Genomic DNA, 25,492 nt, shown 5'->3' with positions numbered 1-25,492 from the left:
ACTTGCTTCCGTTGATAGGTTTTACATTCAATAAGTCATTTTAAATCCAATTTTAAAGTATAACTTTTTTAAGGTTAATTTGACTAAAGTTCAGGAAATACTCAATATTTATGCGTTATTTCACATCCGCCGTTCCAATTAATACTAAATCACTACTTACTCGTTGGTACTAGTAATCTGCTGCAAGGCAACATGTCTATCACGGCTATATCACTTCGTAGAGCAGCTCAAATTGTCGGGGACCCAGTGCTCTGATAGCGGCTGGATCACTTAGCGTTGCGTAGAGACGTTGCTTAATTGTGTGTCTTCCAGAGCATTTATCACGGAGAGTGAGAGTTCCGAAGAGCTGTTTCACCTGATCCCTGAAACGACACGCCACAAATAAGAATATCATCTCCACCATCTGGATGTAAGGCGGTCCTCCCAGTGCGATTTTCAATGATCTTTCTTCCACGTACGGCGGCGGTGATCACTCACACCTAATTCTACAACCCTGATACAATTAAATAACTGAAACTATATTTCAGGTCGCTGCAACGCTTCTAGGATTCACCTACACATACTCAGAAATACTCCGCTTGGTTCATATTCATACCATCAAATATTTCGAGGACCTGATGGGCGTACATGCACTGTTTTACACATTTGCTGGTATCAACTTGTTGGCTGCGGTGTATTGTGTCATGGCTGTTCCTGACATCAAAGATAAGTCTACAAAACAAATTGAACAACAGCTGAAAAGGATACCTATATTGAAAATGTAAAATAAAGCCGTATTAACGACACTTTTAGTTTTGCTCTTAAATTTATAACTGATTAGATTATTTAAGTCATATATTTTATCATTTACAAATATATTTTTTTTATTCCTATTATTATCTTTTATGTTAATACTAGCTGACCCGGCAAACGTTGTTTTGCCATATAAAGTATAATTCACGCGATAGTTTTATAAGTAATAATAAGTAAGTAATTATAGCCTGTACATCATTTTGTTCTATTGTCAATAGTTTTTGCAGCGCACGCAAAAATAGGTTTTCGATTGTACACCTTGTGTTACAAAATAGCGATTATATTACGGATCCCTAATTTTGAAAAAAAAAACATAGCCTATAGCCTTCCTCGATAAATGGACTACCCAACACTGAAAGAATCATTCAAATCAGTTGGTATAGATATTATAATCTTTTTCTGCTGTGTAACAGTAATGTGTAAGCATTATTGTTTCTGTCTGAAGCGCGCCGTAGCTAGTGAAATTACTAGGAAAATGAGACTTAACATCTTATGTCTCTAGGTGACGGGTGCAGTTGTAGTTACACTCAAAGTTTTTGGGATTTACGAGAATCCTGAGCAGGACTGCGTTGTTATGGGCAGGGCGTATCAATTACCATTAGTTGAACGTCCAGCTCGTCTCATTCCTTAATTTCATAAAAAAATTATCTACCTGAATACAGCAGCAACTTAAGGATTAGATATAATATTTTGAAACATAAAAATAACATTAATTACATAATATAATAAAAGATTATGCCTCTGAAAAATGTTGGAAGATGTCTTGAAGCTCCTGGACTGGAATGGACTGGGCATCAACATCAACGGCGAATACATCACTCACCTTCGATTCGCAGACGAAATCGTTTTTATGGCTGACCATGGAAGACTTAAGCCATATGCTCGATGGCCTCAATACAGCTTCCACAGGAGTAAGTCTCAAAATGAACATGGACAAGACGACGATCATGTCAAATGTCCATATCACACCTACTCCCATAATAATAGGGAACTATACTCTCGAAATTGTCGACGAGTACGTCACTCGTCGAACCCAAGTCGGATGGGCAGCGTTCGGGAAACTCCGTAAAATCTCCTGTTTTTACCACAGTGTTTAAAGACGAAGGTTTTCAACCAGTGTGTGTTGCCATTGATGATTTACGGTACCCAGACGTGGTCGCTAACTATGGGCATTATGAGAAAGCTCATGGTCACTCAAAGGGCAATGGAGAGGGCTATATATACTATCAGACATTAGGAAATCCGCAGGAGAACCAAAGTTACCGACATAGTTCCAAATTATTGCGAAACTGAAGTGGCAGTGGGCAGGGCACATAGTTCGTCGGACAGATGACCATTGGGGCAGTAAAGTCCTCGAATGGCGACCACGTACCGGAAGACGAAGTGTTGGTAGGTCCCCCACAAGATGGACCGACGATCTGGTCAAGATCGCCGGACTACGTTGGATGAGGTCAGTACTGGACCGATCGTCGTGGAAATCTTTGGGGGAGGTCTTTATCCAGCAGTGGACGTCTTCCGGCTGATGATAATACCTTTGAATTTGAAAAACAATGAAATGTATCGTCTGAAATAGAAAAACCTAGGATATAGCCTCTGGCTTAGCTGAAGCCTAACTCCAGTCTTTTGCAATGGCTCGCTTGGTAAGAGCGCTCGGATTCGGTCGGTCGCGGGTTGGAGTCCCGCATCGTTCATAAATTTTACTCACTATTTTAATTTGTATTTTTGTTCTATCAAATTAATCTCGAGTGTATCAGGGTAGGCTTGAAGTACATAGTGATTAGATCGCAATTAACATATTATAGCAATATTTATACAAATTTTATGCTACTTAAAAAAATAATAAATAAAAAAAGGACGGTTCCAGTAGGCGTATTGTGGCCCTAATAGAAATCGCTATGTTTCTCTTCATGGTAATTAATGTACCATTATAGGACTAAAAATGTTTTGTTTTCAGTTTAGATCTTAAGTAAAATTTTAAGCATCCTCGAATGTTTACTGCACAGTATTGTGCTGAAATCTCTGAAAAACACATTAAGCATTTATTACCAGTGGGAGAAAATAGGTTTATGTGCAATGTGCTTAGTGAAAATGGATTTTAATTTATTTGTGAAGGTTTTATTGAGGATCAAACGCGTTTTTAAAACACTATGCTTTGGACATAATGACATTAATTGTACATAATATATTTCGACATTTATTTTAGTCTTTTTTATTTAAGTTGAAGCCGTTATATGTATACTTATTATAATTGTGAAATGCAGGTTAGATTATATAGGGGAAAAAACATTTATTTAATAATGAGATCCAAACCACTCGCCCTACAATCACCTTAAGGCGAAGAGTAAACAGAAAACACGCAAACAAGGTGTTTTCAGACAAGTTTTTTGGTGAAAATATAGCATTTCGAGTTATGAACACTACTTAATCCTTTTGGACATATCATTAAGTCTTATGTGTAGGTTGCTAATGCTTGCTGTTGGTTATACTTAACACTCCAGAGCCTTTTTGAACTACCACTTTTCCTTGCAGTTAAACAAGTTTTTTGGCATGGCATGACTCATTTTTTTAGTACAACTCTTATTCTTATAGCTTGTACTTTTTTGTGTAGGTATATTTATTCAGATTAGTAATGAATAACGAGGATTGTAAGCATATAAACTGTTTTCTACCCAAGAATTTTGAAAATATTGGCTTTGTTACAAAGATGGCGGCCGGAAGCCGTGAACTCAAATCGCTCAAGGTCGCTGGCATTTAGTGTCGCCTTAAATGAGACTACCAGTGAGTTACCAGTGGGAGGCTCCTTTGCACCGGATGCCGGATAGATTATGGGTACTATAACGGTGCCTATTTCTACCGTGAAGCAGTAATGTGTAAACATTACTGTGTTTCGCTCTGAAGGGTGCCGCTAGTGAAATTACTGGGCAAATGAGACTTGATATCTTATGTCTCAAGGTGACGAACGGAGTTATAGTGCCGCTCAGAATTTTCGGGATGTAATGTAATGGGCAGGACGTATCAATCACCGTCCCTTATTTTCATAAAAATAAACCAAATAAAAAGTTTTTAAAAAACAATTGTTGAAATTGTTATTTTTGTAAGTAAATCAGTTCTTTTTATTGAATTTTTGTTATTAAATTTGCGTTTATTCAATAATACAAATTCTTTGCCGTCACTAAATGCTGTATAAATTAATTCAAACAACTTTTCTAGCGCATCAAGGATTAAATTATAGTTAGACGTAGTATCTGGGTCAAAGGATGTAAAAGTAGGTTTATTAAAGCGAGCTACCGCATACATTCAGGTGAGCTCACGTCACTAAGGCTTGTTTTATGCTGTCAAATAATTTACGGCCGTTCCCAATTCAGTCTATCTCTTACTTGAGATAAAAATCGTAACTATCATTTCATATCAACTTTTCTGTCCCAATAAACTTATCGACGGTAACTCAAGGTGAGTTACGTATTATCCATATACGCTGTCTGTCAATGGGATGACGTATAGCTTACCAACGATAGAAGTTTGAATGGAAATTACAATTCACGCGTCCCAATATAAGTCGATAAGAATGACTTATCGGGTATATTGGGACAGCTTCAGATTGTTGACAGCTAACTACTGACAGTAGAAGGTATTAATTTATCTCTATCTGTAGATAGTATATTGGGAACGGCCGTTACACCTGCATCTCCAGGAGGTTTAACACAACACTATATACAGCAACGTTATCATATAACATTGTCACCCTTAAGTTTTGTTGATAAAGGTGTTTTCTGTTAATGTCGACGATGTTATTGCTTCCCATGTCTGACGAAATTTTTTATATATGTTTCCCATGCGCCAGTGCCGTTCAAAATAATTGAGAATAAATAATATATATATAATTCAGAAATAAATAATGAGAGAAGGAGACGACCCGGTAGACGACGCCACCGCAAGTTGGAAGTTGGTCTTTGGAGGTTGTAATCAAAGAATATTTTATATAAAATACTCCTGTAAGGATAACAATACCTGTTCTTGTAGCTGTATTTTTACATAAGTTATTTACGTTATATTTTTGTTATGAGCTTATGCAAAAGCAAATGAAAAAAACGCCTCCTTTAAATAGTATATTCAAAATTTAAATTTAAATATTTTTATTCAAAAAAGGATGTGATGTAACTAGTTGAAAGTCAAAACTACCACCCAATCTAAAAAGTATGCCTCAGACCTGAGAGGAACGGGTGCAACAAACTCATCGGGCAACTTTTGTTTTCATAAAAAATATGGTTACAAAGTAAAATCGTACAATTAAACTTATAACTTAATAGCCTGAGTGCGGTCGCTCCATTCCCAATCAGTGGTATCATTAAGAAAGTCATTTATCTTATAGTAACTTTAGAATATTGTAATACATTTGTTTTGAAAATTTTCTGGGATCTTGTTGTAAAAGCATATAGATCGCCCCACAAAAGACTCACTAACTCGAATTAGCCGAGTAGTAGGCATTAAAGTTTTTTTTTTATGGAATAGGAGGACAAACGAGCGTAAACCTGGTGTTAAGTGATCACCCCCGCCCACGTTCTCTTGCAACACCAGATGAATCACAAGAGCGTTACCGGCCTTTAAGGAAGGTGTACACGCTTTTTTTGAAGGTACCCATGTCGTATCGTCCCGGAAACACCGCACAAGGAAGCTCATTCCACAGCTTTGTAGGACGAGGAAGAAAGCTTCTTGAAAACCGCACTGTGGAGGACCGCCACACATCCAGATGGTGGGGATGATATCCTAACTTGTGGCGTGTCGTGCGAAGGTGGAATTCGGCGGCAGGAATCAGGTTAAACAGCTCTTCGGAACACTCCCCGTGATAAATGCGGTAGAAGACACACAATGAAGCGACGTCTCTACGCAACGCCATATGATCCAGCCTGTGAACTCTGTCAACAGAGCATTGGGTCCCCGACAATTCGAGCTGCTCTACGTTACACGCGGTCAATTACGTCGTTTATGTCTGTTCCTGGTGTTAACATTATGGTTATGTCAGTTTCTGGCACATTCACTTATGTGCCTATGAACATACGTTACATTATCAAAAATATATTGAGATGCAACAGTCAAGATGTCAATTTCCTTAAATTTTGCAGATGATTCTTATTTCTATATTATTATAATTGTGTCACACTTGCGTCAATCAAAGAAAATACTATGCGGAAGTAATAAATCCTGGCAGTTAGACTGGATATATCGAAGACCAGTGGGAGGCTCCTTTGCATGGGATGCCCGCTAGATTATAGGTACCACAACGGCGCCTATTTCTGCCGTGAAGCAGTAATATGTAAGCATTGCTGTGTTTCGGTCTGAAAGGCGCCATAGCTAGTGAAATTACTGAACAAATGAGACTTAACATCTGATGTCTCAAGGTGACGAGTGCAGCTGTAGTGCCGCTCAGAATTTTTGGGGATTTTCAAGAATCCTGAGCGGCATTGCATTGTAATTGCAGTGCGTATCAATTAACATAAGCTGAACTTCCTACTCGTCTTGTCCCTTATTTTCATAAGAAAAGGCGTTTGATCGAGTATTGAAGGCATTTCTAACCTAACCTTCAGGCAATTCTCTCGATGGTATAGTCATATCAAATTCCATGGGTACCTTCAAAAAAAGCGCCTCCACCTTCCTTAAAGGCCGGCAACGCTCTTGTGATTCCTCTGGTGTTGCAAGAGAATGTGGGCGGCGGTGATCACTTAACACCAGGTGACCCGTACGCTCGTTTGTCCTCCTATTCCATAAAAAAAAAATTGAGGCGTACAAGATAAACTTGTTACTGACTATTACAGTCTGCAAAAAGTACATTCTTCTTTTGTGGGTATGGGTTTCCGCATTTATAATAAAATACCAATTTGCCTGCAAGAATTGCCCTTTAATAGATTGAAATCGGTAATCAAGAACACTTTAATTAAAATGAATGAGAAAAGCGCGTGGTTTCACAAAGAGAAATACATACCTACTGTCACAATAACTGTTGACACACTTTTACACAAAATATTATCTTGCCCCAAAGTAGTACCGTGGGTACAAGACAACGATAATATAATTAATACAATATACTTACTTAAACATACAAAATACTTATAAAGATCAATGACTCGGAAACAAACATTCATATTCATTATATATAAATGTTTGCACCTACCGGGATTCAGGTCCTCTAGCTCAGTAGGCAGGTTCACTAACCACTGGGCTATAGCGGTCATATAATAATATATTAAGTAATTTAATTTAGTTTTAATATTGTCTACAATTTTTGAGAAGTACAATTATTGTGTAACCAAATAGCCAAGTGCCGAATTAATATCATTGCTTCATTTGGTGAAATGAAGTTAAATTCATTTTATTTGACTTAAGACTCAGAAAGCATATTTTCCAGTAACCGATCTGTGGAAAAGTTCCCTAAAATAACACATCAATAGTAAGCTCATAAATATCAAAGCTTATGACCTTCTATTGTGACTGTAACCTACGCTATTATTTACCTCAAAGTGGGGCATACAAGTCTAGTAAACAACTCCTGTTTTGGTTAGTTTCTTCAGCTTTCCCGAAATAAAGTGAACCGGGTACTTTTAGATTTGGAATAGAATGTAGATAATAATAATAATAACTAAAGGATTAAGTGACTAGAATCTGGAACCAAATAAAGTAGGTATATGTAATTCCAATAGTCCTTTCCACCACAAGTGTTATATCAAACCACTTTTTACATCGCCTAACAAAGAGCCGTCATCTTAAATACATGCCGAATTGTAAGTAAGTTCTTGCAAATTGACGAACAAGACATTCCACCAAATACATTATTTAACACACCACACGCTGCATTTACTTGGTTTTTGACCCATAAATGCAAACAAACCAGCTAAAGGCTGACAAAAATTACCAAATATAAAAATAATAATAATATTGACACACTTTTACACAAATTATCTCGCCCTAAACTAGGCACAGCCTGTATATATTTAATACAATATACTTACTAAACATACATAAATACATACAAACATCCATATTCATCATATACATAATTATTGAAAGAAAAAAATTCCGCTTTTTTTTTTTCCTCTTACCCTTTTAAAACTCGAAGGAAGAAATAATAAAGTTAATTTACTTTACGTATGATTGCCACTAGGGTAGCATCTATTTTATATTATATTCTCTATAACAATATTGAAAACCTAAAAAATATATAATGGATAATACAATTAATAATATTTAATACATTGGTAGACTATATTGCAAGTAATAATGTGTGTATTTCTAACAAAAGAGTTCTGGAAAGTACACGACGGATTCTAAATAATCCAGATTATTTGCCATCCGTCATTCAATCGTAAATAGAATTCGACCCGAGGTATTTTTTTTCCAAATACACGTAGACAATGCTTATCTGTAACTTAGAGAAACAAAACTTGGAGACCGACCGAATCATCTCGTGACCCCTGGTGTTAGAGATGACCATGGGCGGTCACCTCAACACTTTCCACCACGTGAGTCTCTTGCTCCCCCATTTGTATAAAAAAATATTCATAGTAATAGTCCACAGAAAGTTGTAATAGTGATCACCAAACAGCCAATAATAAGTTTATTCAAATATCATAAGCAGAAAATGGGTTAAAATATTAATCTCGTCGTTATCATCGCCAATTTAGAACTAATGTCTAACATTACTGTTTTTCGGTCTGAAGGGCGCCGTAGCTAGTGAAATACCTGGCCAAATGAGAGTTAACGTCTTACGTCTCGTGTGACGAGCGCGTTTGCAGAGTCGCTCAGAATTTTTGATTTTTTAAGAATCCTGAGTGGCACTGCATTGTAATGGGCAGGGCGTATCAATTACCATCAGCTGAACGTCCCGCTCGTCTCGTCCCTTATCTGATAAAAAAAAACTGCGATTGAGTATAAAAATTAACTGTTGAACTAATACAGCTTTTTTTATTGAAGAGGAGGACCAACGAGGTACAAGTCACCTGGTGTTAAGTGATCACCGCTGAACACATTCTTTTGCAATACCAGTGGAATTACAGGAGCATTGCTGGCCTTTAAAAAAAGGGTGCGCTTGCTTTTAAGGTACTCAAGTCGTATTGTCTTGGAGACACCGCACAAGGAAGCTTATTTATCACGGGGAGTGTTTCGAAGAACTGCTTGACCTGATTCCTGTCTTCAAATTCCACAAATTAGGATATCATCTTCACAATGTGGATGTGGAGGAATAACAGTGAGACTTTTAAGGAACTTTCTTTCTCTTTCTTCCACACCTTGGTTTTGCGTGGAAGAAAGTTATAATATTAGTGATAAATTGCGGTAGAAGACACACATTGAAGCGACGTTTCTACGCATCTGCTTGTTTGGGCTTGAAAGGACGTTTTATCAACCAACCGCCAATTATCAATTCTCGTGAGCACATATTGTCATATTTAATTATAGATAAAGCAGAAAGATAATAAATCAATTCTTCTATCAAAAATCATCTTTTAAATCAAAGTGGGTGTATCCAAAAATTTAACCATCAATACCACCATTTGTAAAAAGTTAAACTTTCATGAGAAAATTGCTAAGAAACTCAGTGTCACATTCTTAAATAATAATAAAATAGACACACTTTTACACAAATTATCTTGCCCCAAACTAGGCATAGCCTGTTCTATGGGTCCAAGACAACGATATATTAAATACAATATACTTACTTAAACATACATAAATACATATAAACATCCATGACTCGGAAACAAACATCCAAATTCATCATATAATTGATTGCACCTACCGGAATTCGAACCCGGGACCTCTAGCTTAGTAGTCAGGGTGACTAACCTTTCGGCTATATGGGTCGTCAAATCAATCAGAATATTATTGTAAAACATTCACATAATTTATACAAGATGATGCAATAAAAATTTACAGTTACTATGAAGGAGTAGAACATTGCGGACTTCTCATTATTAGAACTTATCTTCACAAAGTTTAGCGTAACTTGACCCTTGAAGAGTAACTTCATTACGAGTTCACAATGTGCTCAACTTTTGGTTTCAACAGCTTGATTCAATCTCTTGGGATTTTCCGAGTACTTACTGAAATTATTTTTAAGTACAATTCGCGGAAAGGGCGCTGTTTGGTATAAATGGAGGACATGATTAATTGTTTTTTAAAGATCAGCAACGTTTTTTCTTATCCTTTGATTGTGGAAGGTTTGGAGATGGGTGATATCTTCAGATGAGCTGCAAGCTCTTTGACTTATTTGAATCTGGACCCTGTATCCCCTAGTTCGGGCAGAAGATAGGCAAGAAGATAGGACAGTGCTCCGTATTCTTGGCTGGTCAAGAGCTGAACGTTTCACTTCACTCCAAGTCCTATCTTTGTTTTTTTTAAATGAAAATAAGGGATTAGACGAGCAGAACGTTCAATTGATAGTAATTGATACGCCCTGCCCATTACAATGCAGTGTCGCTCAAGATTATTTAAAATCCTAAAAATTCTGAGTGGCAACTGCGCTCGACACCTTGAGACAGAAGATGTCAAGTCTCATTTGCACATTAACTTCACTATACGACGCCCTTCAGACCGAAACATAGTAATGCTTACACATTACTGCTTCACGGTGGAAATAGCTGCCGTTGTGGTACTCATAGGTTTAAACATGTAATAAAGTTGGACTGGAATACAGCTTAACTCTACGGTTCTACTTCCCCTGCCAAATAATATATATAGCCTGTCACTATTGTTGGAATAATGGAATCGAATAAAGATCTTAACCCCATCCTGTCCATGTTCCCGATGGTCGAAATACATGTCATTAGGTATTATCTATACATACATATAAATTAAATTGGAGTGTCTGTTTGTAATATTGAAATAACCGGTTTTTTACTACATGTATATGAATATTTTTATGGTACATACACCAAAAAACATTTTTTACCATTTTTGTCTGTCTGTTTGTTCCTCTGAAATGGCTGGACCGATTTTGACGGGATTTTTATTGGCAGGTAGCTGATGTAATAAGGAGTAACATATAATAATAAGCCATTTATTCCATAACCCATAATATACAAACAAATGTTAGTAATTTAAAGTTCTTAAAATCTAGTGTTAATTTTATTTAGAGTGACCAGTTTAATTATTTATTCTATATAACTTTGGTTATGGACCCCATTTTGGGTATAGGCCTCCCTCAACTTTTTCCATTTTTCCCTATCCTTGGCCTGATCGATCCAGTTTCTCCCCACCGACTGCACGATGTCATCTGCCCATCTCTGCTTTGGTCTACCAGAGCATCTTTTACCTGGTGGTCCTTTCCATTTGGTGGTCTCTATTGTCCACCTTCTATCTGTGAAGCGTGCAATGTGGCCAGCCCATTGCCATTTCAATGTTAGCGCGTGTCTTAGTGCATCGGTAAGCTTGGTTTTCTTTCTAATGTCCTCACTACGTACTTTTTGTAGTTTTCTGATCCGCAATATGCTTCTCTCCATTGCTTTTTGTGTCTTTTCTATTTTTTGTTCTATTTCTTTTGTGAATGCCCAGGTTTGACAGCCATATAGCAGGCATGGCATAATACAACTCAATCACAATTTTTTTCATATGCAGGCTATAGTTGCCTTTTAATATTTCTTTAAGATAAGATAATTAAATTTTCTAAAGAAAAATAAAGGAGTAACATAGGCTGCGTTTATTTTTGTAAATTTCTAGAATAAAATAAATAATAAAATTTTTAGAAAAATAAAGTAATGTTGCAATGTCCAAGAAACGGTCTAACTCTAAAAAAATTTATATGGCAATACAACGTTTGCCGGGTCAGCTAGTTCAGTTCGCTCATAAAGACTAAGACTAAGTAATAAGACCTACTTTATCATATTGCTTTAATGTTATCCAACTCAAGATTTCGATATCAGTTTTAACTTGGATCTGGTAAGAATAATATTATTGCTGATGAATTCTCAAACACAATATTTACTGTTCAAGCTCTCCATATTTGTATTGTTTAAGAATTAAGACGGTAGTTCCTGAAAAACGTTCCAAGCCACAAACATCACATTTTAGGGAATTCGTGTTCAAAGTTTAATAAGTATTAGTGTATTCCGTACATGTGGGTTGGGCTACAAGTCATGATGTCATTTAAAGAGAGACAGTAGGGCTGCCATTTTTGTCAGTCCTTTAATATGAATCACGTGACCAGTTTTGTGTTCTTAACTCAATTTCGACATGGTTGAGGTTGCAAACGTTTTTCTGGAATTACGTCCAATAGTAGTTGTGTTCTATTAGAATTGTGCTATGTTATGTTACCACGTGACATAAAATAAGCACAAATGAGTACCTAGACAGTAAAAAAGGTGAGGAAAATGCTATCTATTGAAATTTAAAATACACGAAGTGTCCACACTGCTGGATGTCACAGCAATTAATTTATGATTGTTTCCGAGGTTATTTGTAGCCCCGTTTGCTCCAAAATTTCCAAAGAATTTTGCAAATGTGCACAAGTACTGCTTTAATGGCTTCAGGGGAGGAGCGTTAAGAATGAAGTTCTTCCGAGATTGCAAATGCCAAATGAGTAAAAATCTCGTTCGCCATTTCTCCTGTACTTTACACCTATTTCTAAATCTACATGGCATACTAGAGTGCTACGTGGGGAATGTTAAATGCTCTTTAAATCCTGACAAAGTAGACATTTTAACAATATCTAGATTTTAGTTGTGAGATGGTATCAGTTCAGAGAAGCATCTGCAGCTTGGCGTGTTACATCCTCGTCGTCATTGTCGATTGATTGCAAAATTGAGGAATAACGTGTTATCGGTTATATGATAGAAAAAAAAATGTGTGGTACTCGTGTTGATGAAGGCAATAAACGCTACGTGGGCTTACGAACAGTTTTGGTTTTTGGGTGTGCCAACGCTTGTCTTATTTCCTGATCTGTCCTCCCTTTCGTCTCAGGCATGATGTAACACATAATAACACCGAGGGAGTTAATGACTCCATAGCAGATGAAAGTGACGTGCAAGCCACACGTGTCGGTCAGGGGTCCGTAAGCAAACAGTTGTGTGGCGACGATGACCCAACCGTACGTGACGATGCTGCCCATAACTTTGGCACGGACCTGAAATTAAATACCTATCATAAGTACATCATCTTTTAAGTGCGGGACAAAGGCCTCCCCCAATTTCCATGACGATCGCTCCTCGCTGTCCTCGTCCATTCTATTTCGGCGATCTCGACCAGATCATCGGTCCATCTTGTAGGGGCCTTCTAACACAACGAGTATATAATTAAATAAATATTATTATTATTATCCAATTTTATCTATTTGAAAAGCCCGCTAGGGTACTTGCACTCGTATGTTTTTTTTTTTTTTTATGGAATAGGAGGACAAACGAGCGTACGGGTCACCTGGTGTTAAGTGATCACCGCCGCCCACACTCTCTTGAAACACCAGAGGAATCACAGGAGCGTTGCCGGCCTTTAAGGAAGGTGTACGCGCTTTTCTTGAATGTACCCATGTCGTATCGTCCCGGAAACACCGCACAAGGAAGCTCATTCCACAGCTTCGTAGTGCGAGGAAGAAAGCTCCTTGAAAACCGCACTGTGGAGAACCGCCACACATCCAGATGGTGGGGATGATATCGTAACTTGTGGCCTGTCGTGCGAAGGTGAAATTCGGTGGCAGGAATCAGGTTGAACAGCTCTTCAGAACACTCCCCGTGATAAATGCGGTAGAAGACACACAATGAAGCGACGTCTCTACGCAACGCCAAGTGATCCAGCCGTTCACAGAGCGCTAGGTCCCCGACAATTCGAGCTGCTCTGCATTACACGCGGTCAAATGGACCGAGCTGATACTGGAGTGCGCCAGACCAGAGATGACAGCAATACTCCATGTGAGGCCGGACCTGCGCTTTGTAGAGCGCTAGAATGTGGGCCGGCTTTAAGTATTGCCGTGCTCTATTTATGACGCCCAGTTTCTTCGAAGCCAATTTGGCTTTGCCCTCCAGATGGCCACGGAATTGGCAATCGCTCGAGATTTCGAGACCCAGTATTCCGATACTAAGCGAGGCTTTAAGGGAAGTGTTCTCGAAGAGCGGCGATACGGCAAATGTGGTTTTTTTAGTGGTAAACGCGCAAACTTGAGTCTTCTGGGGGTTAAATTGGACAAGGTTCAACTTACCCCATTCCGCGACCTTCTCGAGAGAGGACTCGATAGAAGACACAAGTTTCTCCCGGCACTACTCGACGTTTTCACGAGAGAGACCTGCATGACCCGTGTATACGGCATCACCAGTGCTGTCGTCTGCATAGCAATGCATGTTGGCGGTGTCCAACATATCATTGATGTGCAGAAGAAACAGCGTGGGAGATAGCACACTGCCTTGGGGCACTCCAGCGTTCACGGGCTTGGGATTCGAGCAATAACCGTCGACAACGACCTGTATGCTGCGCCCAGTGAGGAAGCTGGAGGTCCACTTGCATAAGCTCTCGGGAAGCCCAAATGATGGAAGTTTTGCGAGGAGCACCTTGTGCCATACACGATCAAAGGCCTTCGCTATATCCAGACCAACTGCCAGGCCTTCCCCCTTGCTTTCAATAGCCGCCGCCCATCAATGTGTTAGGTATACCAGAAGATCGCCAGTCGACCGACCATGGCGAAAGCCGTTCTGCCGGTCGTTGATCAACTGGTGACCCTCAAGGTTTACCAAGAGCTGGCGGTTAATTATGCTCTCCATGATTTTGGAGAGTAGGGAGGTAATAGCAATAGGCCTGTAGTTTGCCGGATCCGAACTGTCTCCTTTTTTTGGGATCGGATAAACAAGGACTGACTTCCATGAATCAGGGACTACGCCTTTTGAATAAGAGTGCCGGAATAAACGCGTTAGCACCGGCGTCAACTCAGGGGCACACGTTCTAAGCACGATTGGAGAAATGCCATCCGGCCCGCTCGATTTCCTGACGTCCAACGAAAACAGAGCTCGCCTAAGTCTTCTGTCGGAACCGTACTTCAGGCATGGAGCTCTGACACCGCGGGATGGTCGGCGGTGTTTTTCCGTTGTCGTCAAGAGTCGAGTTGGAGGCAAAAAGAATGCACAGGAGATCGGCTTTCTCTTTTGCCGTATGGGCCAGGGTGTCATTCCTCATGTGCAACGGCGGCATGGACGGCTGGTTGAAGATACCAAGAGCAGCTTTCGACAACGACCAGAACTTGCGTGTCCCGGTCGGGTAGCTGGAAAGCTACTTCTCACCTCTGAGGCATAGTATCTTATCGAAGTGGTGATAGATTCTCTAAAATCCAACATTATAATATAATAAAATGACTACGTTTAAAGAACCGACTTCAAAAACTTAAAAGTGTAAAATAACTTTATAAGGATTTAATTTAATACATCTTTCATGCAAACCTAATTACTACCTTTAATATTAATAAATTACTATTATTTGTATGTTCTACCTATTGATAAGTTTGAAGTCGGTCCCGAGCCAAATGTAATAGTAGGTACTTACACTTGCAACGCGTGACTTTGAGCGGAAAAGCTTCGTTTAGAACAAAAAAACTCATGCGGTGGGCAGACGTCATTGACGGTCGTCTCGAAATAATAAAGTATAATTTTCATGCATTGTAACTAAAATAATGAAACATACGTACTTGAAAATTGAACATCTCAGTTGAAATGATATAGGGCAGCGGTCGCACACTCCCCGCGTACATCGCCACGGCCACCAGCATGGATGTGATCGGTAGCCAGCTTGGTACCACGTGGCCATGCTGCTTCAGTAACATGGCAACACCCAGTGCTGTAAGAGCGAGCCCCGAAAACAAGAAGCCGGCAGCTAACAAAACCTTCATTTAAACAAATTATTTATTAAACACACAATTTTTAATGTTATTACGTATATTATAAGGCGTGTTAATATAATTGGTATAAGAATTTAATATAATAATGTAAGTAATTAAGAGCGATCTCGTCCCCACGGATAAACCTTAAATGGTTTCTTGTGGGTGACTTTATATGTATTTTCTCTGTAATACTTTTAATTGTGAACAATAAAGGAAAAAAAAAACAAAAGTAGGTATATTTAGTACCCAGGTAACTAACCACTGGTTTTACCAGTGGGAGGATCCTTTGCACAGGATGCCGGCTAGATTATTGGTACCATAACGTCGCCTATTTCTGCCGTGAAGCAGTAATGTAGAAGCATTACTGTGTTTAGGTTTAAAGGGCGCCGTAGCTAGTGAAATTACCGAGCAAATGAGACGTAATATTTTATGTCTTAAGGTGATGAGCGCAGTTGTAGTGCCGCTCATAATTTTTGGGTTTTTCAATAATCCTGAGCGGCACTGCTTTGTAATGGGCATGGCGTATCAATTAACAGCTGATCGTCCTATTCGTCGCGTCCCTTAATTACATAAAAAAACTAAAACCATAATAAATTAAGCACTTTCATGAAAGGTTCCAGAACAGTGAACGAATATAACATGCACCACTCAGTTATCGACAGTAAATAAACAGAACACGGAAAAAAGGCGTTGGTGCATTTCCTTCACTCAAGATGCTGTCTCTTATCTGCTTTCAGCTATTAAATCACTTTAGTTAATCTACCGGTTAGCTTAATAAATATATCATAAATTGATTTTTTGTGTATCCTTTTCCATTTGTTTTATTTATCAAAGCACATAGAAACCATCTATTTTTCATACCTCTAAATGATAAGGGTGACCCACCCCTAAATATTTTATATTTATTTTTTGCATTGAAAATTACATTGATCTTCAAATTTTCGCCCTTCTACAATCTACAACTTTTCTGTATCGCAATTTTTATATCCATCCACAAATCCGCTATAGCGTTGCAAGATGGCAGTCGAATACAATAATAATTTGTATTACGATATATGAGGTAGGTCTGAGAATCGGTTGCATCGTTTTTTTATGAGCCAAATTTTTTTTTTATTACTTTATATGGCAATACCACGTTTGTTTGCTGGGTCAGCTAGTATATATATTATATAACTCGCGCGAGTCTGTGTGAAAAGTAGAACGCCGGCCGATGCTTTCCGAGCCGTTCTGTTAAACGGACACTTAGGAGTCGAAGCGCGCTGCCTGGAGCGACGTTAACAGCTAGCTCACATCTTTCACTCTTAATACTCACCCTTCGTCCAAATCTTTCAGCGACGCCCGTCAGTGATAACGATGCAATGATCATCACGATAGGAAAGCTTATGGTCTGTAACTGTGGACTTATGTCAAACACGTTTCCGGTCGACGACAAAATGGCGGACGCATAAGTAAGAATTGCGAAAGCTCCGTTCCACGAGTAAAGTGTGAAGGTGGCAAGCATGATGATGAGTCCTCGTCGCCAAGATTTGTCTCTTACTGTAATCGGAGAAGTGAAATTGACACATTAACGGCCGTTCCCAATATACTATCTACAGATAAAGATAAATTACTACCTTCTACTGTCAGTAATTAGCTGTCAATAATCCGAAGGAGTCCCAATATACCCGATAAGTCATTATTATCGCCTTATATTGGGACGCGTGAATTGCAATTTCCATACAAACTTCTATCGCTTGTAAGCTAAACGTCCTCCCATTGACAGGCAGCGTGTACGGATAAGGTAAGTTACCGTTGATAAGTTTATTGGAACAGAAAAGTCAACGATAGTTACGATTTTTATCTCAAGTAGGGCACAACCGGAGATAGACTGAATATTGGGAACGCCCGTTAGCATATCATGTCGTAATGGCGTCTAAGGGCATTTTCTTGATTATTTAATGCCGGTTAGATTATGGGTTCCACAACGGCGACTATTTCTTCCGTGAAGAAGTAATGTGTAAGCATTATTGTGTTTCGGTCAAATATGCCTTAACATCTTATGTCTCAAGGTGACATGCGCAATTTTAGTACCACTCAGAATTTTAGGATTTTTCAATAATCCTGAGTGGTACTGCATTGTAATGGGCAGGGCATATCAATTATATTAAAAAAATCATAGAATATCAATTTTAATTGAGCAAATTCAAGACACTTTCACTCGAATGTTTACTTACTAATAGTTCTCATTCCAATTTTGGACAAAGACCTGAATTCTTCTTCTTGTTTTTGCATTTCATCTATTTCATTCACAACGACCATGTCATCAGTCTTTACACCTCTCAGGAAAGCGACTGTTTTGTAAGCATCCTGAAATTCAAAGATTCAATTCACTTGAGTTTCTCCAGCTCTCGAAGACTTCGAGAAAGCAAGTAATTTCGTTAGTAGACCTCCACCTACGGCATACTCGTAATTGTTACGCAGACGGGTTAACCGTTTAAGGAAAATATTTTTCTCATTTTGTAGTACTTCGAGGTGCTTTCAGAAAGGACTTCATCATTTCAGGCCATTTCAATAGAGGCGCTAAGATAAATATATAAATTATAATAAATATAAATAAATAATAAAATAATAAGTACGTACATTTATATTATAGATTAGAAAAATATTAGTGAGTCTTAGAATTCACCTAAAGCCCAGCCGCAGCAGGGCTTAGTTAGAGTTTGGGGTAATAACTTATAGCCCACGCTGAAATCCCGACTGAAGGACTGGGTAAATAGGAAACGTTAGACTTTGCTTTAATCAATTCGATACGTGTTTCGCCTTTACACGAGGCATCCTGGGAGATGTCCTTTACGCGAGGCATCATAGGAGATGTCCGTAACGCGAGGCATTCTGGGAGATGCCCTTTACGCGAGGCATCCTAGGAGATGCCCGCTACGCGAGGTATCATGGGAGTTGTTTACTCGCCAAACTCGAGTGGGCGACGATACTCTCGTTAACTCACTCACTTAAGATTGCTCATTACATAATTTTGGATTTTCGCAAAATAATGCTTAATGCAATATTTTTTTAAATATTAATGAATAGGCTGGTATAAAATGTAATATGTATAATTTTAAATTTACTTTATAGTATAACATAAACTTACATCAATCTTTCCTCTCTTCACCAAATAAGCCGGCGCTTCGGGCGCGCTGATCATCAAAACTGCCATTGTAATTGGAAAAGCCAGAAATATCCATAATACTGTGAAATATTCAAAGAATGCTCCGATGAGGTAAATTATCAAATATCCTGTGAACTGGAGCACAACTTGGAGCGACCCCAGCCTTCCGATCATGTTTGACTGGCTGATTTCTCGAGTGTATATCGTGCATATAGTGAAAATCCCGCTAGCGGAGACACCAGCGGCAGACCTGGCTATCAAGAGTACTACAACGTTTGGGAACATTATTCTAATTAGAATGGACAGCTGGAAAGACATAAAAAATTGTTAGGTACATTACTTTATATCGTTACAGCTTAGGAGGAGCATATGTCATATTGAAATCAAGACCTGTTTACCTTTAACCTATTTTATATTTTTAACTTTAGCCGATCGTTGGCGGAACGCAATCCTGGTCAATGTATGGCGAAAGACTTGCGATTCTATGTGGAAAAGAAAAAGGATTACATTTTCCAGATACTACTCTTTGCTTCAAACTCGACTGGTGATGGAAAGACACGCCTCCTACAGTTTTGTCTAGCCTGCAAGTTCAGGCAAAACTGTAGGATGACTTCCTGTTCTCTTACATTAAGTTATATTTTATTACAGCATTCACATTAAATATCTACCAGTGGAAGGCTCCTTTGCACAGGATGCCGGGTAAATTATGGTTACCACAACGGCGTCTTTTTCTGCCGTGAAGTATTAATGAGTAAACTTTATTGTGTTTTAATATGAAGGGCGGCGTAGCTAGTGAAATTACTGGGCAAATGAGACTTAACATCTTATGACTGAAGGTGTCGAGCGCAATTGTAGAGCCGCGCTGAATTTTTGAAAATCCCAAAAGGATTTTCAAGAACTGAACGGCTGCATTAAATGGGCAGGGAGTATCAATTACCATCAGCTGAACGACCTGCTCGTATCGTCCCTTATTTTCATAAAAAATGGCGTAATCCCAGAATCATAGAATTTTATCTTTATAGAATCGAATAAACTCGGTGCAGTTGCAAATGGCGGCGACGATATAATTTATTCGGTCACTGCCATTGTTTGGTCACCTTAGAGAGGTCATCTTCGGTGGATATTATTTTTTCTACATCCAATAATACATAACTAAAGCTGTTTATTGCAGTAATATAAATCAGTTTTAATGACATTTATATACCTACAGTACTCACCGCTTGTGGAATAGTAATAGCAAAGATAATCCACTTCCGTCCATATTTATCGACCAGGTAGGAGTACAGAGGGACGGTAATTGCCGATGAGATAGCCGTGACGCTAGCACACAGTGATATGGTTGAATTGGACAGCGGGTACCCCAGCGGAGAGTGTTCCGATTGGAGTGACTTCGTTATTGGAGATAACCAGCCGGCTTCCATTCCGTACAGCAAGAATCCAATGGAAGCTTACGTGAAAGGATACAAATATTTATATTTTTTACGGCGTACGCGTCACCTTGTGTTAAGTGATCACCACGGCCCACATTCTCTTGCAACGCCAGAGGAGTCACAAAAGCGTTGCCAGCCCTTTAAAAAGTAGGTACCCATGTCGTATCGTGGAAATACAGCACAAGGAAACTCATTCCACAGCGTGGTCGAACGTGGTAGAAAGTTCCTTGAAAACCGCACCGTGGCACGCATCCAGATGGTGGGGATGATATCCTAATTTGTGGCGTGTTTGTGCGAAGGTTGAATTCGGCAGCAGGAATTAGGTGAAACAGCTCTTCGGAAAACTCCCCGTGATAAAAAAGGAAACATAATCGAAAAGGACGTGTCGTTCATGTTGACTACAGTCAAAGGTTTCAATTCTAATTTGATTTTTATTACAATATTATATATTTTGTTCCATTTTCTTTGATCACGTTTGGATTGACATGATACTGTTTCTGTAGAAACTTTGAGGCTTCTGATAAAAATAGGAAACAGTTTTGGTAGTCTTCTCTTGATGCTCACCTGACACAGCCTAAAGAATTCTGAAGAGATCAAAGGTGTAATATAATAATATCTGAAGACGCAAAGGCAGGACTCCTAGTTTAACTTTTATAATTTCTAATGAGTGGCTAAAGATATTTGTGTCAACGTTGAACACGTTAAAGTGATGAAAGACTGTCTATTTATTGTTGATTGATAATCAATTCCAAGTGCGATCTCTCAACTTCATCCTTCATCTCATCAGGTTTTGGCAGTAGTGATCCAAATTTATAAAGGAAAAAAAAATAAACAATGCCTTTCTAAACCCATTCTACACATAGCATTACCTTATTTTGAGTTACCCAATTCGGGTTTTGCCAAATTCTCTAAAGCCTGACTGACCATTTTCCTCTACTTTTTTTCTTGTCGCACTAATCTCTCCAAAAACTATCGGGCTTCTTTACCTTTCAATACATAGGCTGCACTAAAAGTATCGGGAATATTTCCACTGTTCCTGTCATATTAAAATCTTTTTCAATTGAAATCTCCTTGGTTTTAAAAATCGATTTAAAAAAGATTCTCGGTCTTGTCACAAGGTCTTTTCAATCTTGTTTAGTCGTTGAGAAAATGGAAGTGATACGAGAAAATTCTAGAGCGATGATTTTTTATGACTTTCGAAGTGGTTTAACACAAAAACAGTGTGTTGGCCGGACGATTTCTGCATTTGGTGATGAAGCCCCATCCAAAACCACAATTTATCGCTGGTTTGCTGAATTTCAACGTGGACGTGTCAAGCTCAGTGATGATCCCCGTCAAGGTCGTCCAAAAACTGCAGTCACCAAAGAAAACGTTGATGCTGTGCGAAAGCTGATTGAGAAAGATTGACATGTGACATACCGCGAAATTCAGGCCACTTTAGGCATTGGCATGAGTCAAATACAAATAATCTTGCATGAACAATTAGATGCAAAAAGTTGTTTTCCCGATGGATACCGCATTTGCTCTGTGAAGAGAAAAAAGCGTTACTTGGTGCGTCAGAACTCTCGAAAGATTCCACGCAGGATCCTCAAATGCTGTATTAAACATCGTATCAGGTGACGAATCCTGGATATATGCGCACGAACCCGAAACAAAAAACCAGTCTCGAGTTTGTGTGTTCGAAAATGAGTTAAGGCCAACAAAAAATGTACGTTCACGGAGTGTTGCAAAAAAAATGGTGGCCACGTTTGTCTCCAAAACCGGCCATATTGCGACTATTCCTCTTGAGAGACAAAGAACGGTTAATGCAGAATGGTATGCTAGCATTTGTTTGCCACAGGTCGTTTCTGAACTCCGTAAATAGAACTGCAACCGCCGCATCATCCTCCATCACGACAATGCGAGTTCTCACACCGTGCGCAGAACAAAAGAGTTTTTAGAGCAAGAAAACATAGAGTTATTAGACCATCCGCGTACAACCCCGATCTAAGCCCTAATGATTTCTATACTTTCCCTAAAATAAAGAATAAATTGCGTGGTCAGAGATTTTCATCACCTGAAGAAACTGTGGACGCCTACAAAACCGCCATTTTGGAGACCCCAACTTCCGAATGGAATGGTTGCTTTAATTATTGGTTCCATCGTATGGAAAAATGTGTCAAATTTCGTGAAGAATACTTCAAAAAGCAATAAATACATTTTTAAATAGTAATGTTGTGTCACTTCCTTGATTCCCGAAATTTTCAGTGCCGCTCTCGTAAATAATCAAAAATAAGTACAGGGTCATTAGTTTTCTTACAGCGAGCTTGTCGCAATCAAATATCGAACTTTTTCCAAATATGGTAAAAACTGCATATATGCAAATCTTACTCCACCTTTTAAAAATGGCGTCCATTATATTATCCGGGGTTACCAGAGTGAGGTGCATCTTTGATATGAAAATTACTACCTTGGTTATCATCCTCACCAATTTGGATGTATGCCGTTCTTCCACAGCGCGGTTTTCAAGGAACTTTCTCCCACTTACGACCAAACCGTAGATGAGCTTTCTAGCAATGATTCCAGGAATATACAACGTGGATACCAAAAAAAAAAGTGCATATTTTGCATAGTTTTGTAGGAAGGTTCCTAAATGGCTTGCAACGCTCCTGTGATTCCTCTGCTGTCGCAGCTTAATGTAATGCGGCGGTGATCACTTAACTTCAGTCGATCCGTGCCTCCTCTTCCTTAAAAAAACTGGAATAAAAATAAAGAGAATGTACCCATGATACGATATAATACTATATAATTGTATGTTACACTGGCTGACCCGGCAACCGTTGTTTTGCCATATAAATTATTTTTAGAGTTAGACCGTTTTTTGGACATTGCAACATTACTTTATTTATCTAAAATAAACGTAGCCTAAGTTACTCCTTATTACATCAGCTAACTGCCAATAAAAGTCCCATCAAAAACGATCCAGCCATTTCAGAGATTAGCCGGAACAGACAGACAGACACAAAGACAAAAATTGTAAAAAAAAAAATTTGGTGTATGTACCCTTTATTTATATTCATATCATATACATGTAGTAAAAAACGCTCATTTCAATATAACAAACAGACAATTTTATTTTTTATTTATACCCTATAAAAATACCTGTGTGACCTTCGGTAATATGCTGTAATATATCTTCTCATGCGTGGCACTACATCGAGGTATGATTATTTTATAACTCAAGCGGTACAGAAGCTACAGACCTTCATAGTTTATACAACAAAATATAAATCTTACCAACGCCTGCATATATCCACTGATAGTTTGTATGTCCTTGCATTTCAACAGCTATATTTATTTTCATCTATTCGAAGTTACTTAAAGATACTCAGTTCTTTGCTAAACGTGCGAGAACTACCTACTGTAAACCAGTCATGATGTAATACAGAATGAAACTGACATAAAGAAAAAGTTAATTAAGTACCTAAACATTATTTAATTTGAATAGTGACACTGAAGCAGTCGAAAAGTCATTTACATATGTGTGAATATTTAATTAAGGATACAACATACGATACTTGATTTCATGCTTTTTTTTAATGAAAATATGGGACGAGACGAGTAGGACGTTCAGCTGATGGTAATTGATTCGCCCTGCCCATTACAATGCAATGCCGCTCAGTATTCTTGATAAGCCCCAAAATTCTGAGTGGCACTACAATTGCGCTCGTCACCTTGAGACATAAGATGTTAAGTCTCATTTGCCCAGTAATTTCACTAGCTACGGCGCCCTTCAGACCGAAACACAGTAAAGTTTACACATTACTACTTTACGGCAGAAATAGGCGCCGTTGTGGTACCTACTCATAATCTAGCCGGCATCCTGTGCAAAGAGGCCTCCCACTGGTAAATTATGCTAAAGTAAGTAAAGTGCTATTAAATGTTTGAAGTTAAAAATTGTAATTCATTTATAAATAGGCTTTGTTTGCCTAGTCTTTGTATATTAGAAATTAGTATGTTCAATAATTGTAAAGTTTTTACCCAGCAGGAATATTACATACGAGTATTAGGATTAAGAGATCTAACTCGCCATTTGAAGCCATACTATAAAACAGCGCTTCATCAAAACAAAGCAAATGTAATGTGTATAAAGGTCTTTAAACATCTTTCAAAAAAATCTTAGAATGTTACCTAAAACTATAATGCATAAAAAATTAAAATATGACAAAAATAAATGCTTCTACAGTTTAAAATATTTTTTAGCCGAAAATAAACAATAATATATAAAAGTAATTATTAGGCAGTAGTATCTTCAAACTAATGTTTATTTTATATTATATTATTGAATCCCGCCAGTCTTTTGATATCGTCGTACCAACGCATCTGCGGGTTTCTTCTCGGGCGTTTCTCAAAACGAATAAATATAATAATTGTATCAATCAATCATTTGTATGCCGTTATGCAAATTGTGCCGTGTATCTAGCAATCGTTAAGAACTATGTTACCACGACTCAAACAAATAAATAAATTTCATTTCGTTTATACACTAAATATTTTACTATCATTGATCATCCGTCTTGACAAGTAATGGTAATATTTCGGTTGACGCACGTCGTAGACGGTCAATATTTATTTGGGCAAGAGGCTCACGGGATGGGGAGAGGTGAGGCAACCGCCCATGGACATCCGCAACATCAGGTGTCAAGAGATGTGTTGCCGGCCTTGAAGGTGGGAGTGTGCTCTTTTCTTGAAAGTCGCTAAGTCGTATCCGTCCGGGAAAACCGCAGCCGGTAATTGATTACAAAATGTGGCTATGCGAAGCAAGAAATTTCTTGCAAAACGCGCGGTTGTGGAATGCCAGACGTCAACGTGATGCGGGTGGTACTTTGCACGTAATTTTTGTAATAATATAAATAGTCAATATTTAAAATTATCTGCGGTTCCTCCATATAAGCCAACAAGAAGTGTATTTATGTAGTATCAAGAAGAAAATAGTTATGTTGGTTTGACATTGTGTATACTCCAAAACTCTAAAGAAGTAATGCCAAGGAGGACGAACAGGTGAAATATTGGTCGTAGTCTTGTGTAAGGGATGGTTTGCCTGAGCGAGCATTATAAGAATGTCTTGAAGTAACCAAACAGACCGTTTTGGGCGGCGACATGATATCTCTTAGCAAAATACTTTATTGAAATGTATTGTGAAGAATTGAACAGGCCATAATACCGTGAACTGTCTGTGAAAGACTAAAACCCCCGAATCCCAACATTGCACCCTTCACCAGTATCCAAGCTATCCTTGCAATGAACAATAAT

General features: G+C 38.5%; 2 protein-coding genes across 4 annotated transcripts in view; one reads left to right on the top strand and one right to left on the bottom strand.

Annotated features, from left to right (window-relative positions):
* Positions 1 to 25,492, top strand: part of LOC126967649 (putative metabolite transport protein YwtG) — a 74,814-nt gene that overhangs the window by 39,386 nt on the left and 9,936 nt on the right. For 2 of the 3 annotated variants that reach the window (XM_050812222.1, XM_050812221.1), the window contains one exon: positions 528 to 851. In XM_050812222.1, coding sequence (XP_050668179.1) covers positions 528 to 764 — 237 coding nt within the window. In that variant the 3' untranslated portion in view covers positions 765 to 851. Of the gene's footprint in view, positions 1 to 527; positions 852 to 25,492 lie in introns of those variants that run through there. The other variant, XM_050812220.1, reaches the window with a different exon arrangement.
* Positions 10,824 to 23,626, bottom strand: LOC126967647 (facilitated trehalose transporter Tret1-like). Its single transcript, XM_050812218.1, has 7 exons — positions 23,477 to 23,626; positions 19,988 to 20,217; positions 18,753 to 19,076; positions 17,839 to 17,971; positions 16,938 to 17,161; positions 15,434 to 15,628; positions 10,824 to 12,898 (listed from the first exon to the last, which is right to left on the bottom strand). The coding sequence occupies exons 1-7, from the start codon at positions 23,541 to 23,543 to the stop codon at positions 12,653 to 12,655; spliced, it is 1,419 nt and encodes a 472-aa protein (XP_050668175.1). The 5' UTR covers positions 23,544 to 23,626; the 3' UTR covers positions 10,824 to 12,652.

The sequence above is a fragment of the Leptidea sinapis genome, chromosome 13 (assembly GCF_905404315.1).
Source record: "Leptidea sinapis chromosome 13, ilLepSina1.1, whole genome shotgun sequence".
Taxonomy (NCBI): domain Eukaryota; kingdom Metazoa; phylum Arthropoda; class Insecta; order Lepidoptera; family Pieridae; genus Leptidea; species Leptidea sinapis.
This window is presented reverse-complemented; position numbering and strand designations above follow the sequence as displayed.